Raw genomic sequence first — 19,216 nt, 5'->3', positions numbered from 1 at the left:
TGGAATAGCTCAGTTGGCTGGAAACATCCTGGCTTGGCTGGGGCCCTAAGTCTGAGCCCTCATTTTTTTGTCTGCATGGTGTCTGCTGGATCTCAAACGTCCACGATGGCTCCCTCACTCACATGTGTCTGTTACTTGGGCTGAGAGGGCAGGAACAGCTGAGGGCTGGCTGGCACGGGTTTCTTTCCATGTGACCTTCCACATGGCTAGCCTGGGATGGTCCCTGGGTAATTGGACTTCTTACATGGCAGCTGTCTTTCCTGAGAGCAAGTGTTTTGAGAGACCAAGGTGGAAATTGCAGGGCTTCGAGGACTTAGCTTCCGCAGTTGTGTAGCATCACTTCTGTTGTGTTCTCTTAGTTCCATGAGGCTGGCCAAAATTCACTGTGGGAGGGGACTGCTCAAGGCAGCCGTACCAGGTGGGGTTTGTTGGTTACTTTGGGAGGTTAACTCCTACATGCATTCATTGTAAAGCTTTGGGGAATTAGAATCTGGTCAGTCATACTGTCTTTGCGTCCCCTAGCCCCTAACCCACAAAAATGCAAAAAAAAAAAAAAAAACATCAAGTGCATCCCTGAAGTAATATAAGGACCTAGAAAGGTAACTGAGGGGACGCTTTAGAGGAAGAGATACTAACCAGCAATACTGGCTTTTTAGCTATGGTAGCCATGCTCATGTACTGATTATACGGGTATGATTCTTGAAATGTTATTACCACTGTAGGCTCAGAGTAGCTACTAGTGTCATGTGTTTGTTTTTTATAATTGTAAATTCAGATGTTGAGAAAATTGGTAGCCCTAATAGTGGTGCATATGTGTAATTAGACAATTGACTCATTGAAATTATTTGATGGAATTATAATATAATAGTGCTAATTTCCTGCAAATCATTATCAGTGACATGTTAGAATGGGAAGTTATAGACAGGAGAAATTAGAGATAAAGCATTGGTACTAAGAAGAATGCCTGTATATTAATAAGCTCTTAGTTTTCTAAAGATAAGAGAGATGCACACCATAATATAGCATTATGGAATTTTACAAAGTTAGTTGAGTTAGAACATCCGATATATAACTGCTCTTTTCTACTTAGTAATAGGTGGAGGCCATTGTTCTGTGTAAGCACATTGAAACTAAAGTGTTGTTTGGATCATTATAACCATGTTCCCTATAGTATGTTTCCATATTTTCAAACAAAAAATACTGTTGGAAGCATCTCTGTTCATTTATCTTTACTCATATGTGGAGTATTTTTGTAGATAGGGTGGAATTGCTGTATTGAATGGTATGTGTGTTTTAATTTGGTAGATATTGTGCATTCTGCGAAAGTACTATTCATTTTGAGTCTTCTACTAACAATGTATGAATACCTTGTTTCTTTGTATTTTCTATATTAATAATATAGAAAATTTTAAATTGCCAATTTAGCTGTTTAAATTTGCCATATCTCATTTTACATTTATCTTTACTAAGGAGAATATAGTTGGGGATTGTGGTTGAATGAATTAGGCCAGTATGAAATTTACTGGAAATATGAGACTACATATAAGTACAATATGTAGACGTTTATATGGTGTGTGTGCAACCTACACACACACAGATATATACAGCTTCAGAAATGTCTCACTTGAATCACAGTATTTAATTGAATGCAACTATTTACAAAATGTGAAGAATCAAAGAGAGTTCAAGTTATCAGAGCCCTATTACTTTATATTGCAGTCATGAGGATTATGGGCCTCCGGAAACTGCAGATTTTATTATGTCATGTGTGCGTTTTTGTAAGGAGTCCATAGTTTTCATCAGATTCACAAAAGTAGTCTGTGACCCAAAACAGGTTAAGAAGCATTGACCTAGATAACATTTACCACGAATTTAACAAAACTGCTCAGCTTGACATGAGTTGCACTCAAAGGATAAAGTCGTCAGATGCATAGCAAATTCAGAATCAGTGCAAAGGCTACAAGGTCTCTTCCACACTAGCCAAGAACAGATACCCCCCCAACTCCACATATGCTGGTTTTACAGAAAATGGCTTTTTAAAAGGTCATAAATGTCAACAAGTTTGTTCAGTAAGAGGATATTATCTTTGTGCAGATAGGGATAGAAGGGAGGCAGCAACTCCTGTGAGGGGCACCCACTTTTTCCCCATTGATCAAACACTGTTCTCCGTGCTGCTGGCCAGTGGGTTCTGCAGGTGCAGTTAACCTCCCTAACCTGTTTTGTTGAGTTAATGAAAGGGAGATTGTCTTCCATGGGCTGACTTAATCAGAAGCCTGGGAGCTACCTGGAGGAGAAGCTGAAGCAGCCATGGCCAGAGCGTGAGTAGGAGAAGGCTGTGGGTAGAAGGCCAAGGTGGAGCAGAGCTAGAACTGCTGCCCTGGAAGGAGGGCGTACAGCAGGAGGACCAGCCCTACCTCTAGCACCTGCCCGAGGGACATATAGCTCTAGGATTCACTTTCTCAGGACCCAACCTGACTACCTGTCAGCAAGTCCGTGAATGCTGACCATGCTGATGCCTTCCCAGCACCTGTCTGTGGGTAACTATCTGTAACAGGAGCCCCTGGGGGCTGGAGTGCAGTCTACTGGCCTCTCTAGGCTGCCGGTCATCCCTGGTCCCTCCCCTAACTCTGCTGAAGCCCAGGACCCTCAGCCCACAGGCATCTGTGAGGGAGCAAGGAAGTGAACCCCTGAGATATGGCCATTTGCAGGGCTGTTGCATGGAGGACATGCCTCTAGGGGCCCAGCTGGTATGGGAACAAGGGTAAGGCCAGGAGCCTGTTGTGGGCTAAGGCTCCAGAGAGGACCATGGCCATTGCAGCAGCAGCTTTAGATGTGGTGACTTTCAGGAGCACAGGAAATCATCTTCCTGATGCCTCTGGGGCATGGCCCCCAAATGCACTTGGGCCTCAAGTGGGGCTGCCCTGTGCAGCCACTCCCACTACAGCTTGTACAGGGCTCTAAGCTCAGTGTCTTGTCTTGGACCTTTTAGACCAGTATGGCTGTTACATGGAGAGTTGACCAGCAGAAACTGGTATCTCTACTTCAGTGTGGACCACTTGTGATACCAGATGGACAGAAGGTGGACAGACCCCACCCACGGACAGGCAGATGCTTTCAGGGAGGGTAAAGGCCTTCAGTTATTGTTTCTTTTTGTTGTTGTTGTTAGAGATGGGATCTCACTATGTTGCCCAGACTGGCCTGAAACCTCTGGACTCAAGTGATCGTCCCGCCTCAGCTTCCAGAGTAGCTGACCCTCCTGGTGCGTGCCACCACCACAAGTTTCAGGCCTTCTTTTAAAGGGCTTTTATGTGATTAAGTCAGGCCCACTCAAGAAAATCTCCCTTTTGATTAAACAAAAATGAGCTGGCTAAGGGCTTTAATTATATCTACAGTCCCTTCTTAGCAGCAGGATGTTAGTGTATGTTTGAACAGTGGAGACAAGGTGCTGTGTACTACAGAATGACTGCTGCGTCTCATGGCCCAACCTTCACCAAAAGCTGAAAATTCCTGTTTTATTGGGAAAACTTTCTTAATTTATATGATAGTTTTAAAAAAGGCATTTTATCTAAAGACTGTGTTTGAGTGTTGGGTAAGGATGATTAGCTCTGCATTACCTGGAAGTCTGCTATCTGACTTCCCAGTTGATGTAACCTACCAGGTAAACTCAAATGAACTCAGTAAATAGGCTTGATTTCGTACTGTGATGAGTAATAAATTTAACACCACAGGAGCTAGCTGTGGTGTTATTTGAGATTATACTTTTGGATAATGGTAGTCATTACCAATTTACAGCAATTAAGATTTTGATAAGTTTTGGACAATATTTAGTCAAATATAACTATTTCTTCTTAAGTTTGGTTTAAGAGAAAGACAGTCGGCCGGGCGCGGTGGCTCAAGCCTGTAATCCCAGCACTTTGGGAGGCCGAGACGGGCGGATCACGAGGTCAGGAGATTGAGACCATCCTGGCTAACACAGTGAAACCCCGTCTCTACTAAAAAATGCAAAAAACTGGCCGGGCGCGGTGGCTCAAGCCTGTAATCCCAGCACTTTGGGAGGCCGAGACGGGCGGATCATGAGGTCAGGAGATCGAGACCATCCTGGCTAATACGGTGAAACCCCGTCTCTACTAAAAAATACAAAAAACTAGCCGGGCGACGAGGCGGGCGCCTGTAGTCCCAGCTACTCGGGAGGCTGAGACAGGAGAATGGCGTGAACCCGGGAGGCGGAGCTTGCAGTGAGCTGAGAGCCGGCCACTGCACTCCAGCCTGGGCGGCAGAGCAAGACTCCGTCTCAAAAAAAAAAAAAAAAAAAAAAAAAATGCAAAAAACTAGCTGGGTGAGGTGGCGGGTGCCTGTAGTCCCAGCTACTGGGGAGGCTGAGGCAGGAGAATGGCGTGAACCTGGGAGGTGGAGCTTGCAGTGAGCTGAGATCCGGCCACTGCACTCCAGCCTGGGTGACACAGCGAGACTCCGTCTCAAAAAAAAAAAAAAAAAAGAGAAAGACAGTCAAACCATTTTTTTCCTTCAATGTTTGTTTTCTTTTTAATATAGCAGAAGGAAGTACATTCAGTTTATCTCATAGTTTAAGTAGGTTAAATAGGAATTTAAAAGACACCCAAGCCAAAGCCCTTTTCAGAATGTTGCTGGGTGATCATTATCAGCTTCATTTTGCATTTCTATTCTAGTACTGCCATAGCGGGATGGTCATCAGCCATAGCTGGATTACAGAGATAGAGCAAATATTTTGCAATTTATATGAGAATTTGTACACACACACAAACACACACGTGTCCCTGTTAGGAAATATCTCAAGGTGTGTGTGTGTGTACATGCATGCGTGTGCCTATGTGTGTGTAAATGTGTGTATCTGCTAACAGTAGTGAAATTAGAATGTTTGATTTTTAAAGAATATCATACTGATGTAAAATGGAGCTGGTAAAACGTTTACAAGTCGGATTCAGTCTGTATAGCTAGTGAAATGTTTATGTCAACCAGAGTGGATTTAAATCCATATTTCAGCTCTTTAGTCCAAATTTAGCCTGACTTTCAAGGTTCTGGTTTGTGTTTCTAGGCTTCCATATACAGACTCGGTGTTCAGCCACACTCTTTTCTTTGCTGCCTTTGTGTCTCTTCTTGCTCTTCTTTGCTGGCTTCAGATACACTCTTGCATTCTTTGCTTCCCTTATTTAAGCTTCCATTCTTCAAGGCCCCAAATCAAGTACTTGCTTTTACTTTAAGCCTTTACAGACTAGTTAGCCTACGTAATCTTTTGTGGTACTCACTGTCTTAGCCTTTCCTTGGTCAGTTGGTACTGGCTTGCAAGCACCTTTGACAAGTCCAAGGATGGTGTGGTGGCACCAACATGGGCTAGGACCCCACTTCTAACATTAACCGTCTGTCTAAACATCTGTGTTCTGTGGTAATCTTCATCATCATATTGTTATGAACATTACGACAGTATCTGTAAAGCCCTTACCCGGAAAACAGAAGCTGGATAAAGCAATTTCTCCAAATGTGGAGCCTTTGTAGCCATGTCAGAGATAGTGGAAGCAGGCCCAGGAATGTGCCCGTTAGCAGGAACGCAGGTGATTCTGAACATACACTGAAATTTGAGAAACTTGAATGAGATGATCTCAAGCCCCTTCAGGTTGCTGACTTTTCTGGTATTCTAGGTCATCGTTGCTCTGAAGATCGTCTCATACTTAAAGATTATTCATCTGTTTACATCTCATTTGAGAGCTCAAATAAGGCTGGTTTCTAAAATTTGGAAAATACGTATATTGGAGAACATAAAAATTGCAAGAGTTTGATTAAAAATATGATTAATACATATTCTAAAGAGCCATTTTTAGTTGTAGATGGTGGGAATTCATTTGTTTGTCTTATATCCATCAGATGAACCATATTGCTTGTCATTGGTTCTTTTCAGTTTCGTTGTAAAGTTTTCTTTTTAAAAAATGTTCTCTGTTCTTCTGATTTTACCGGAATTATTGGTGACTGGCCAAAGGAAGAAGTGTTCCAGAGGTTTGCTTTAATTGTGCTACGAAAATCACACCATTTATTTATTTATTTTTATTTATTTATGTATTTTTTATTATACTTTAAGTTCTAGGGTACATGTGCACAATGTGCAGGTTTGTTACATATGTATACATGTGCCATGTTGGTGTGCTGTACCCATTAACTCGTCATTTACTTTAGGTACATCTCCTAATGCTTTCCCTCCACCCTCCCCTCACCCCACGACAGGCCCCAGTGTGTGATGTTCCCCTTCCTGTGTCCAAGTGTTCTCATTGTTCAGTTCCCACCTATGAGTGAGAACATGCGGTTTTTGGTTTTCTGTTCTTGTATTAGTTTGCTGAGAATGACGGTTTCCAGCTTCATCCATGTCCCTGCAAAGGACATGAATTCATCCTTTTTTATAGCTGCATAGTATTCCATGGTGTATATGTGCCACATTTTCCTTTTTTTTTTTTTTTTTTTGAGACGGAGTCTTGCTATCACCCAGGCTGGAGTGCAGTGGCCAGATCTCAGCTCACTGCAAGCTCCGCCTCCCAGGTTCACGCCATTCTCCTGCCTCAGCCTCCCAAGTAGCTGGGACTACAGGCGCCCGTCACGTCGCCCGGCTAGTTTTTTGTATTTTTTAGTAGAGACGGGGTTTCACCGTGTTAGCCAGGATGGTCTCGATCTCCTGACCTCGTGATCCGCCCGTCTCGGCCTCCCAAAGTGCTGGGATTACAGGCTTGAGCCACCATGCCCGGCCCCTACACATTTTCCTAATCTAGTCTGTCATATATGGACATTTGGGTTGGTTCCAAGTCTTTGCAATTGTGAATAGTGCCACAATAAAAATACGTGTGCATGTGTCTTTATAGCAGCATGAAAAATCATACCATTTAATTTATAGTCACTTGGGAGATCAGGTGTCCCATTCATCTTAAGTTATTAGAAACTATTTTTGTCGTGCTGTAATTAGAACTTGCCAAATAAAACATTCTATATATCTAACCCCTGTACTTTTTATTCATTTTCCTTTTCAGAAGCTCTGTTTGCGTTTGACTTTTTTGTTAGTTGCAGGGAAGTTTAGTATTAATAGGAAACCAAACAAACAAGCACACCTGTCCATTGGTAATAGGCTTTTGGTTGTTATTAAAAAGTTCCTTAGTCATGTCAGGGTGGGTAAAAACAAAATGTAAAATGCTCAGGGAAATTCCTGTATCTAAGTCTATAGACTCCCCCACCCCCCAGCACCCTAATGTTGTTCTCAGGTCTCCCTTAATTGATAAGTCCCTTATGATTTTATAGAGGCCTAACTGGTCTTCAGTTGCCAGAAAGCACTGTTGGGTTTACTCTCTGTGTTAGTCCATTTTGTGTTGACTATAAAGGAATACTTGAGACTGGGTAATGTATAAAGAAAGAGGTGTATTTGGCTCATGGTCTGTATGCCATACAAGTATGGCACCAATACCTACTCAGCTTCTGGTGAGGCCTCAAGAAACTTTTACTCCTGGCAGAAGGTGAAGAGGAAGCAGGCATGTCACATGGAGAGAGAGGGAACAATAGAGAGCTCTCACATGAACTAATAGAGTGAGGACTCACTGGTTACCGTGGGGAGGGCACTAAGCCATCCGTGAGGAATCTGCCCCCATGACCCAGACATCTCTCATCAGGCCCCACTTCCAACATTGGGGGTCACATTTCAATGTGAGATTTGGAGGGGGCAAACGTCCAAACCAAATCACCTTGTCTCTCCTTCTGTCACAAGTCTTATTTTAAAAAGGTAGCTACTGCTGAGGTGGAGTAATTGGTATATCCTTTTTGCACAGTAGCTAGACTGGAGTTTGTCTATTTTAAGTTTGAATTGCATCATTATTTAAATGAAAATGTATACATTTATATTTTTTCCAGAACCAACTTGGATTATATTTTGGGGAGAAAAAAAAAAAAAAAAAAAGCTTCTCTGTCCCATCTTGCTCCTTTCCCAATTTGCTTTTCCTTAAACATACTATGTCGGTCCAAATGTTAAACCATTGCTTTATGTGAACACAAAATTTCAAAAAATTGTGTAATATACTGTTTTGTATCCTGTAGGGTAAACTTAACAAGATTTGTATTTAAATTATAAAAGTTAGTTTTTCAGGTTTGCTAAAATGAGATTATGTTTATGTAGAAAAATGGGCTTGTGGCATTTTTTTCTCTTAGGTTGCTTTAATTGTTGGAATAAAGGTCTAGGATGAGAAGCTTCATGTTATTATTTTCATGTTTTGCCCCTGGTAAGTGTAGCGTAGATTTGGAATAATGCTTGTAGCCAGTCTTCTGGGATTATTAAAGTCATCCTAATGACTGCCATTTAATCCTTGGTTTTCCCTTAGGACCTTTCAATCTAGGTTAGAAGAACTGGAATAAATTATATAAGAAAAGTAATACTTTTTCACTGTCAACTATTACTTTCCAGTTATAAATTGCATGCAGATAGTCCGTGGCCATTATCAATAATGCAGCACAATAGTTTTATAAAGTATTTTAAAATCCCAAAACCTAAGCCAACAAGATTGTTTTTTATTACACAATTTTTTGTTTTCTTTGATTCAGAATCATTTATTTGGATGTACATGATAGTTAATACACATTCTATTCTAGGTCCTTATTGCCTTTCTTCTGCGCACTTTCTTGGATGTTCTTATCTCCTATCACGGTATTAAATAATATCTGTACATACTAATAATTTCCAAATCCATTTCTCTGGATTTCTCTCCTGAGCCCAACATCTATGTTTTCTTAGTTACCTATAGATATTTCCACATGGATGTCCCATAAGCATGTCAAATTCAGTGTATTAGAAACTAAATTCATTTTCTTTACCTCCAGTCCTACACAGTGATACAATGTGTATGTCATTTTGTGTTTCCCAGTAGTAAAGTATAATATAAATTATCTTGAAAAATATAGTGGAGTTAAATGTGGAAGCACTTGTCACTTTTGCTTTCAAAATACCATTTTTTAACCAAATAGTATGTATGTGCTTTGTTAATAAAGGTATAAAAAACACAGAGTTAAATGCAACAGAGCAAGAGATTTAAAGAGTTGGTCTAAGCAGTTTTTTTTGATATAAATAAGAGTTGATAAGCATTTGTAGCTAGAAACAATAAAACTGTGAAGAAATTTTCTTAAATGGGCTATATAAAAAGTTTAAAGACATTTAGAAGTAAATAGATTAGTACTAAAGATAAAAATTCTATCTTAAAAATTTTAAATTTAAAAAATAACAGTAATACTTGTATACTAAAATACAGCAAAAAGTCTCTATGGACACATTAGTTTAAAATCTTTTTTAATGGAACGTAAAGTAAATTTAATATAAGGCAAATATAATATAAAGTTAATCAAGCTATAAGTGCTTTTGGGAAATTTGTTTAAAAATCCTTATTTTAAAATGAATTTAAATCAATTAGGAAGTAAATTGGTTTTAAGCAAATTTTCATTGGTGCATTGGTTTGTGGTGTATTGGTTTGTAACCCATGTAAATATACCCTGTCCATCAAATCTGAAGATAGCTAATATGTCTTTAGATATTATATTCACAACTAATCTCTTATATATTCACAACTAATCACCGAAAACTAGGTGATATTATATACTGAGAAAATTATATAATAATTTCTTAGTATAATTGTTATATTAATATAATATAATAAAATTCTTAGTATATAAGAAATATATACTAAGAAATTATATTCTGAGGTAAAAACAGCTTACAATTGATGGTGTGTTCTTATAATTGGAATTTTTATTTATTTAAAGAGATCTTTTATACTTTCTGATATGTAGATACATATTTTACTTATGCATATATATATGTTTTAAAAAAATGGGCCAAGCATAGTGACTCGTGCCTGTAATCTCAGCATGTTGGGAGACAGAGGCAGGAGGATTGCTTGAGCCCAGGAATTTGGGACCAGCCTAGGAAACATAGTGGGATCCTGTCTCTACCAAAAAAAAAAAAAAAATTAGCTGGTTGTGGTGATGTGTGCCTGTGGTTCTGGCTACTTGGGAGGCTGAGGCGGGAGGATCGCTCGAGCCCAGGAAGTTGAGGCTGCACTTCAGCCTGTCTCAAAAAAAGAAAAATGTAAATGAAATATATTGGCAAATATGTCCCTAAAATTTACTTATATCATCATTGATTATATGTAACATTCTGATATCAGAGATGTTAACATATGAAAAAATGTGTGTCCTAGATTCAATGAAATAAACTATGCCTTGAGGGTAGAGGATAGATTGGGATGGCATTATAGGTTTGGGCATTATCGATATATGATGTGGAAATGAATGAGATCACCCAGGGAGAAGAGATCTAAGATTAGCACTTTGAGAAACATTAACATTTTATGTAGTGAGCAAAGTTCCAAGGAGGTATTTGAAAAGAAGGGAATTAAGGAAGTGTAAGAACCCAGAAGCAACAGAATGAAAGGATTTCAGGAACGTAGAGCAATTAATAGTGTTAAAAGTGCCATACAGGAAAGAGGATGTATGTGTGTTCATTTCAAAGCTTGGAGTCAAATTATAGAACCTTTTCTAGTTGTTTGAAAGAAATGTGTGATTTTGCTTTTTTCACATGAATTGTAAATGATTTTATGTGCCGGTATAACATATTAAACAAATTATACCAAATTAGTCTACATGTCTTCAGTCTTGATAATTTTAAATTTAAAATGTTATTGCCCACTTGTTTGTGGCAAAGAAGAAATAAAGGAATAGAATAAGGTCAGTGTTTTTGTCTGTCAGCTGTCTTTCAGTTTTTTATGAGAATAATCTTAAGGTTCCTTAAGGATTCTTGCATCAATCTGCGTAATTTTACCAATGACACAAGTGATCCAGATAATTTACGTGATTTCCTGTTAAGTTTACACATTCACCTAATGACAAATGCAGGAATTAAGTATATTTTCTCATCCAAGTTTCCGTCCGATCTCCCATGCTGTTTCTTCCTTCTTAAATTGAAGGTGATTACTTACAGAAGTTTGGTTAAATGATTTGATAACTATGCTTTGTAGCATGGAAATTAACGGCTAGTTTAGGTGATTAGTTGTGAATATAAGAGAATACAGCAAATACTGGAAAAACGGAATTTTTTTAAAATATAGAGAAAAATGTCATATATTTTTTGATTCCTTTAATTTTCAGGATATGGTATGCTGTTTTTCTTCCATTTGCAGCCTAAAAATATAAATACGTGTGAATATCGGTTTTATTGAAAATATTGAGAGTAGCTTCATATTTTAGAGTTAAATAATGTTGTTTATTTTTTTTAATAGAAAAAATGAATGCACCAAATCAGCCTCCACATAAAGACACTGGAAAAACAGTGGAGAATGTGGAAGAATACAGCTATAAGCAGGAGAAAAAGATCCGAGCAGCTCTTAGAACAACAGAGCGTGATCATAAAAAAAACGTACAGTGCTCATTCATGTTAGACTCAGTGGGTGGATCTTTGCCAAAAAAATCAATTCCGGATGTGGATCTCAATAAGCCTTACCTCAGCCTTGGCTGTAGCAACGCTAAGCTTCCAGTATCTGTGCCCATGCCTATAGCCAGACCTGCACGCCAGACTTCTAGGACTGACTGTCCAGCAGATCGTTTAAAGTTTTTTGAAACATTACGACTTTTGCTAAAGCTTACCTCAGTCTCAAAGAAGAAAGACAGGGAGCAAAGAGGACAAGAAAATACGTCTGGTTTCTGGCTTAACCGATCTAACGAACTGATCTGGTTAGAGCTACAAGCCTGGCATGCAGGACGGACAATTAATGACCAGGACTTCTTTTTATATACAGCCCGCCAAGCCATCCCAGATATTATCAATGAAATCCTTACTTTCAAAGTCGACTATGGGAGCTTCGCCTTTGTTAGAGATGGAGCTGGTTTTAATGGTACTTCAGTGGAAGGGCAGTGCAAAGCCACTCCTGGAACAAAGACTATAGGTTACTCAACACATCACGAGCATCTCCAACGCCAGAGGGTCTCATTTGAGCAGGTAAAACGGATAATGGAGCTGCTAGAGTACATAGAAGCACTTTATCCATCATTGCAGGCGCTTCAGAAGGACTATGAAAAATATGCTGCAAAAGACTTCCAGGACAGGGTGCAGGCACTCTGTTTGTGGTTAAACATCACGAAAGACTTAAATCAGAAATTAAGGATTATGGGCACTGTTTTGGGCATCAAGAATTTATCAGACATTGGCTGGCCAGTGTTTGAAATCCCTTCCCCTCGACCATCCAAAGGTAATGAGCCGGAGTATGAGGGTGATGACACAGAAGGAGAATTGAAGGAATTGGAAAGTAGTACGGATGAGAGTGAGGAAGAACAAATCTCTGATCCTGGGATACCGGAAATCAGGCAGCCCGTAGACAACAGCTTCGACATCCAGTCGCAGGACTGCATATCCAAGAAGCTTGAGAGGCTGGAGTCTGAGGATGATTCTATTGGCTGGGGAGCACCAGACTGCAGCGCAGAAGCAGGCTTTAGTAGACATTGTCTGACTTCTATTTATAGACCATTTGTAGACAAAGCACTGAAGCAGATGGGGTTAAGAAAGTTAATTTTAAGACTTCACAAGCTAATGGATGGTTCCTTGCAAAGGGCACGTATAGCATTGGTAAAGAACGATCGTCCAGTGGAGGTAGGTTTCCAGTAGGCATTAATACGATGATGTCCTTAGTTCCATTTATTGATTGTAAATTATTATGTTGGTGTTATGTACTTTCATATTCTAATATTTTTAGCACAAATGGCAGTTATAAATTGCACATTTAAGCATTTCTGTAAAGTACTATGATAAATAAGAAATAGATCTATGAAAACTGCATGAAATTTGGTGAATTAAGTGCCAGGTGGTATGTGGAGGGAATAAGTTCAACCATGTAAATAGAGGATGGCAGAGGACAGGCCGGGTGTAAATAAATATGGAAGGAAGACAATCATAGTCATGGATGACGACAAGCTGCATGTAAGTCAGGAAAAAAAATCCACATCACACTCAGGTGTTTTAAATGAATAGGGCACCCAAGGTCACAGAGAGAGTTCTTTCTTTATCTTTTGAAGTTGTTTTCTCTCTTTTGATTAGCATGTCAAGGTTTGGTCACTGTATTTTAAAGAGATGTAAGTTATAGAGAAATGTCAGAATGATCAAAGGGAAAAAGCCAACACTATCTGGCAAGGTTAAGGTGTTCAGTGCAGATGATGAAAGTTTAAGGGAAGTCCTGATTGTTGTCAAATATGTGTTTCGAGATGTGTAGATTTTTGTGAGAGGAATGTGCCCACTAGAGGAAGTGACTTGAAAACAGTATAGATTTGCTTTTGATAGCTTGACGTGTTATAAATTCCTTATTGTAAAGGGTGTTAATACTAGAAAAGGGCATTTTGTGGGATATCGCTCTTGAGAGTCCAAAATAGTACTGTACAAGTGATTTTGCTTTTCTGGTGAGTCTGCACGTTCATCTGGCTAAAAGTGAAACCCAAATCTTTGCAATACCTGATCCCCGTGTGAAGTCTGTGATTCTGAATTTTAGTGGCTATATACATATATATGTTCAGTCCCCTCGGTATCAGAGGAGGTTTGGTTTTGGAACTTCCCACGAATCACAAAATCCTAAAATGCTCAAGTCCCTGATACAAAATGATGCAGGATTTGTGTTTAACCAATGCACAGCCTCGTATGCTTTAAATAGTCTGTAGATTATGTGTAATGCCGTATGTAATATAAACGCTTTGTAAATGGTTGTTAATACTGTATGGTTTAGGGAATAATGACAAGAAAAAAGTTTGTAAATGTTCAATACAGAAGTAGTTTTTCTTCCCAAATATTTCTGATCTGCACTTGGTTGAATTCATGGATGAGGAACCCACGGATATGGAGAGCTAATTGTATATACTTGTTATTTTAATTTTTTTAACTTCAGTTTTTTTTACAGAACCTGGCTTGCTTTAAATTCATAAACGATAAACAACTTGGAAACTGTGGAGAACACCTGAAGAGAACTTGAGTTTGCAAGATTTTAATATTTTATTCTGACAGCCAGATTATGAGTCCTTAGGAAAAAGGGTTAAGCATTCACATGAATTCAGGAGGATGTTTGCAACATGAACCAGTGCTTTGTAGCTATATTTTAAGAGATTTACTTTGAATATTATTTTGATTGGAAATCTTAAACATGAATGGCTGGAGTGGTTTAATTTCATTAAGGACATATGTTGGCAAGACAGGGTTGATGTTTAATTTGTATTGTGACCACTGATTTTGAAGTAACTTGAATGAAGAAAAAGTCCTGGCAGTACCGACATCCCTTGGTATCTTACCAGGGGGATTTGTTCCAGGACCCCTGTGGACACCCAAATCCTTGGATGCGCCAGTCCCTATATAAAATGGTATAGTATTTACATACAACCTATGTGTATCCTCCTGTTGCTTTAAATCATCTCTAGATTATAATACCTAACACAATGTCAGTGTTACGTAAATAGTTGTTATACTGTATCTTTTTTATTTGTATTATTACTATTACTGTTTTAGAGACGGGATCTCACTATGTTGTCCAGGCTGGACTTAAACTCCTAGGCTCAAGCAGTCCTCCTGCCTTAGCCTCCCGAGTAGCTTGTATTACTGTTTATTGTTGTATTCTTATTTTTAATGTTTTTTCAAACATTCTTGATCTACAGATGCGTATCCCACGGATTCAGAGGGTGACTGTATAACCTCACCTCTAATTCAGTGGTTCTCATAGGAGAGCAGCACGTGAGAAGAGGCCACGGTGGGACACGGGTGGGGTGGACATGTCAGGCTTCCGTAAACTGCTTCACCCACCCTCCCTCCCCAGATTGTCTTCTTCCTCTCCAGGCTCTTCATGGTGATTAACTATTGCTACTAATGAGGATTGTATCCCTTAGATATGTTATAGCAAGAAAAGTTTGAGAACAGGTGCCCTACATTTTATATTAGAACTCATGTTGAAAAAAGACAATAATAGTTTCTCCAGAGTTTTGAATTCTTACCTGAGTTGTAGTTCTTTGGTTTGACCAGTTGAGATTTCACTGAGGAGGTCATCTTTGTTATGGAAACAAAGAAACACAAAATCAAAGTTTATAAAGTGTATAAATGAAAGACTTTATTAGAATTTTGTGTGGGTTGTTTGCTTTTCAAAAAATGAACTACAGAAACCCCTGTTGTTTTAAATTTTGGTTCATAAAATGCTAAGTGTTCATCAAATAATGAAAGAGTAACAGAGAGCCAAAGTGGGACTTCTTCGTATTGGTGATTAATCCAAGCAAACAAAAGATAAGGCTGTCAATTCTGATTAACTTAGTGGGAAAGTAAGATTTTATTTTTATTCCCACTTTAGGAACATAATTTCTGTAAAGGGAGGCGTGTGTATGTGCGTGTGTGTGTGCGTGGGTATATGTGTGAATATGTGTACAGTCCCCTACTCCCAGGTTTGTTTTAGTCATTTTACTTGGTATGTCAGGAAAAGAGTCACAATTTTGAAGTCCATTAAGTGGGTTTCATTCCTCACTGTGACCCTTTCTCACCACAGAATGTTGTAAATTGGAATCTTTCTGACTCGAAGCCTTTGCATTTGTAGAATGGGTATAATACTACCTTCTTACCTACCTCACAGGGTGGTTGTTGTGAGGCTAAAACAGATGTGTGGTAAGTGGTGTATGTGTTCCCACACTGCTGTAAAGAAATGCCTGAGACTGGGTAATTAATAAAGAAAAGAGGTTTAATTGGCTCATGGTCCCATAGGTTGTATAGGAAGCATGGCAGGCAGCATCATCTTCTGGGGAGGCCTAAGAGAGCTATAGTCATGATGGAAGGCAAAGCCAGAGCAGGCAGTTGTCATGGCAGGAGCCTGGGCGGGGTGAAGGTGCTCCATTCTTTTTAACAACCAGATCTCTTGACGGCTCACTCACCATCATGAGAACAGCACCATTGGGATGGTTCTAAACCACAAGAAACCCGCCCGTATGATCCAGTCATCTCCCACCAGGCCTCACCTCCAACACTGGGGATTACTGTTCAACATAGCGTGGGGACACAGATCCAAATCATATCAAATGGTAAAATGCTATACAAGTCAACCACAAACTTTTACTTTTAGAAGTTTTATTACTTGTTTTTCCTTGAAGCTAACTGTAAATATGTGGGTGCAATTATACTTTTATTTTTAAAATGTATTCTGCCTTTTAACCTCTGCCAAATAATTGTAAATTTTAAGGGCATACATTTTAAGCAGTAAAACCTTTTAGGTTTAAGGACTGTTTTTTGTTTGTTTATTTTGAGGCAAAGTCTCATTCTGTTGCCTAGGCTGGAGTGCAATGGGACAGTCTCGGCTCACTGTAACCTCCGCCTCCCAGGTTCAAGCAATTCTGCTGTCTCAGCCTCCTGAGTAGCTGGGATTTCAAGTTTGCACTACCACACCTGGCTAATTTAGAGATGGGGGTTTCACCATGTTGGCCAGGCTGGTCTCAAACTCCTGACCTCAAGTGATTCATCTGCCTCAACCTCCCAAAGTGCTGAGATTACAGGCGTGAGCCGCCGTGCCTGGCCAGTGTTTTTGTTAATTGTTAAAATATCTGAACTGACAAGGTACCACAGATTGTACATAATGCATATTTTGCAGTTTTTATGGTTTTGGTGATAATAGGAATGAATATAGGTGAAGGATTTTGTAGAAAAGAAGAAATACACGTGTGATATTTGATTTTTCTTATCTATGTCTTTGTATTTTTTTATTAAATTACTTGTAACCAGTGTTTGCAAAGCACATGTGATGTTACATTTAATTTCCCTTTGTTTGTAAGCATGCTTACAAAATAATTTTTTTTTGAGACAGAGTTTTGCTCTTGTTCCCCAGGCTGGAGTGCAATGGTGCCATCTCAGCTCTCTGCAACGTTTGCCTTGGGGGTTCAGGCGATTATCCTGCCTCCGCCTCCAGAGTAGCTGGGATTACAGGCATGTGCCACTACTCTTGGCTAATTTTTGTATTCTTAGTAGAGACGCTGTTTCACCATGTTGGTCAGGCTGGTCTCAAACTCCTGACCTCAGGTGATCCACCCGCCTCCACCTCCCAAAGTGCTGGGATTATAGGTGTGAGCCACCGCACCTGGCCCAAAATAATTTTTCTCTAAAACTTTATTATATTTCAAAATCTTTTAAAAGAACTGCAACTAGTGATACTAAAAAAAAAAAAAAACCTGCAGTTTGTTTTCATAATATGAATGCCATAAATACCTTTAATGGTTTGTTCAAAATTATATGAAGTTGTAGCTCCATACCTTCTGGAAATTGATTTCCTCAGGACACATTTCTAGTTACATAGGCAGTCTGGAATTGAAGCACATGGATTAGTTTCCAAAGTTCCCTTGAACAGTCAGTTGTTTGGGATCTTGAAAATACTTATCTATAGAAACAGTATTGTAAATAAGACAGTCTCAGATTATCAAATGAAGCTTATTTAAATCCATGTAACTGAACTAATAATACCAGCTGCAGTTTTATCCTGACTGTAAGGACTACCATAATATAATAGGAAAAAAGAAGAGGAAACCTTCCCTCCCCCATATCCATTTGTGGGCCCAGATACAATCCGAGATCTTTTTTATATTTTTTCATTTATCTTCTACTTCTCTTATTCCACTGCTGTTTAGAACATCCCAGAATTTTATTGTTTGTACTTATTTTTCCCACTTTGCCATCATGCCAGTTCTTCTGGTCTGAGGAGTGTTGATCTTGGGTGTTAGGGATGAATGTATCAGCCATTTCATAATGTATCATGGTCTCCCTCTGACAGGGATTGTCTCGCCTCCAACTCTTGCTCCTCCTTCATTAGATGTGCTTGTGTGGTGACCCTTCCCAACCCTGCTTAAAAGTTAACAAGAGTCTTCTCAGCAGTCTAGTAGTTTCCAGGTGTCCTTCCCAACAGCTACTGTAGCTAAGGATGGGTTTTGTAATACTATTTACAGTTCAATTTAGCTTAGAAATTAAAACCATGTAAACATATATAAAAGATTTATCCTTAATATCAAAACTACTCCATACAATTGTATTTTTTGGAACAAACTTTTCATCTTGGAGTAATACCAGATTGATAGAAAATTTACAAAGATAGTGCAGAATTCTTATATGCTCTTCATCCAGCACCCGTTAATACTACTTCTCACTTACCCTATACGTTTGTTAAAACTAATGTATTAACTTTGATACAAAGTGCTGTTAATAAACTTATTTGGATTTCCCACTTTTTCTACTAATTCCCTTTTCTGTTCTAGGAACCAGTTGAGGACACCACATTGCATTTAGTTGTCACGTCCACGAATCTGAATTTGTCTGATGCGTTCTCATGATTAGACTGGGGTGATGGGCTTGGGGATGGATGCCACAGAGTTGAAATGCCCCAGTCGCATTGCATTGTCACTGGTAATGTTAACCTTGATCACTTGGTTAAGGTGGTGTCTGCCAGGTTTCTCCAGGAGTTACCATGTGTTCCTTTCCATACTCTACTTCTTTGGAAGTAAGTCACTACACACAACCCACTCTCAAGGGGAGGGAAATTAATCTCTACCTCCTGGAGCGGGGAGTATCTAATGTATTAATTGGAATTTCTCCAGGTGAAAGTTTTGCTTCTTCTCATTTATTTGGTCATTTATATCAGTATGGACTCATAAAAGTTTTCTGTTGTTTTTGCTTTGAGTTATAATCCAATCCCATTGTTACTGATTTTGTTGCTCAAGCTGTTCTTCTTTTAGCCCATTGGAGCTCTTTCAGTTGCCTTCTGTGTCCTTTGATACGCTCCCCTCCTTTGTTGTATTATTTTCCTTTTGATTTGCTTTTTGAATCATTTCTTTCTTTCCGGCACCACAAGATGCTCTGGGCTTGTCTTGTATTTTTCCCTCTTTCTGTCCTCTGGTTCCTTTTACTGGATAATGGTATTTAGAAATGAAGATGTGGGCACTGGGTGTGTTCATTGCTATCAGGTTGCCATTGCTTTTGGGCCTTCTCAGTGACAGAATTAAAAAATACAGGTATGTCTTCTAACCCGTGTATACAGAGATCTGTAATTCCGTATCTATCAATCTGAAATAACCATGCATTCATACTGATGTCTCTGGCTCTGATCCAGCACAGAGTTCATTCTGACTTTCCTCTCTTGCTTATCTGTAA

General features: G+C 39.2%; 1 protein-coding gene across 4 annotated transcripts in view; it reads left to right on the top strand.

The window, feature by feature from the left end:
• Positions 1-19,216, top strand: part of MAP3K4 (mitogen-activated protein kinase kinase kinase 4) — a 129,468-nt gene that overhangs the window by 48,001 nt on the left and 62,251 nt on the right. For all 4 annotated transcript variants that reach the window (XM_010373155.2, XM_030929027.1, XM_010373154.2 and 1 more), the window contains exon 3: positions 11,316-12,679. In XM_010373155.2, the coding sequence (XP_010371457.1) occupies positions 11,316-12,679 (1,364 nt within the window). The remainder of the gene's footprint in view (positions 1-11,315; positions 12,680-19,216) is intronic.

This window comes from Rhinopithecus roxellana, chromosome 4 (genome assembly GCF_007565055.1).
Source record: "Rhinopithecus roxellana isolate Shanxi Qingling chromosome 4, ASM756505v1, whole genome shotgun sequence".
Classification (NCBI taxonomy): Eukaryota; Metazoa; Chordata; class Mammalia; order Primates; family Cercopithecidae; genus Rhinopithecus; species Rhinopithecus roxellana.
The sequence above is the reverse complement of the archived record's forward strand: the minus strand, read 5'-3'. Positions and strand labels throughout refer to the sequence as shown.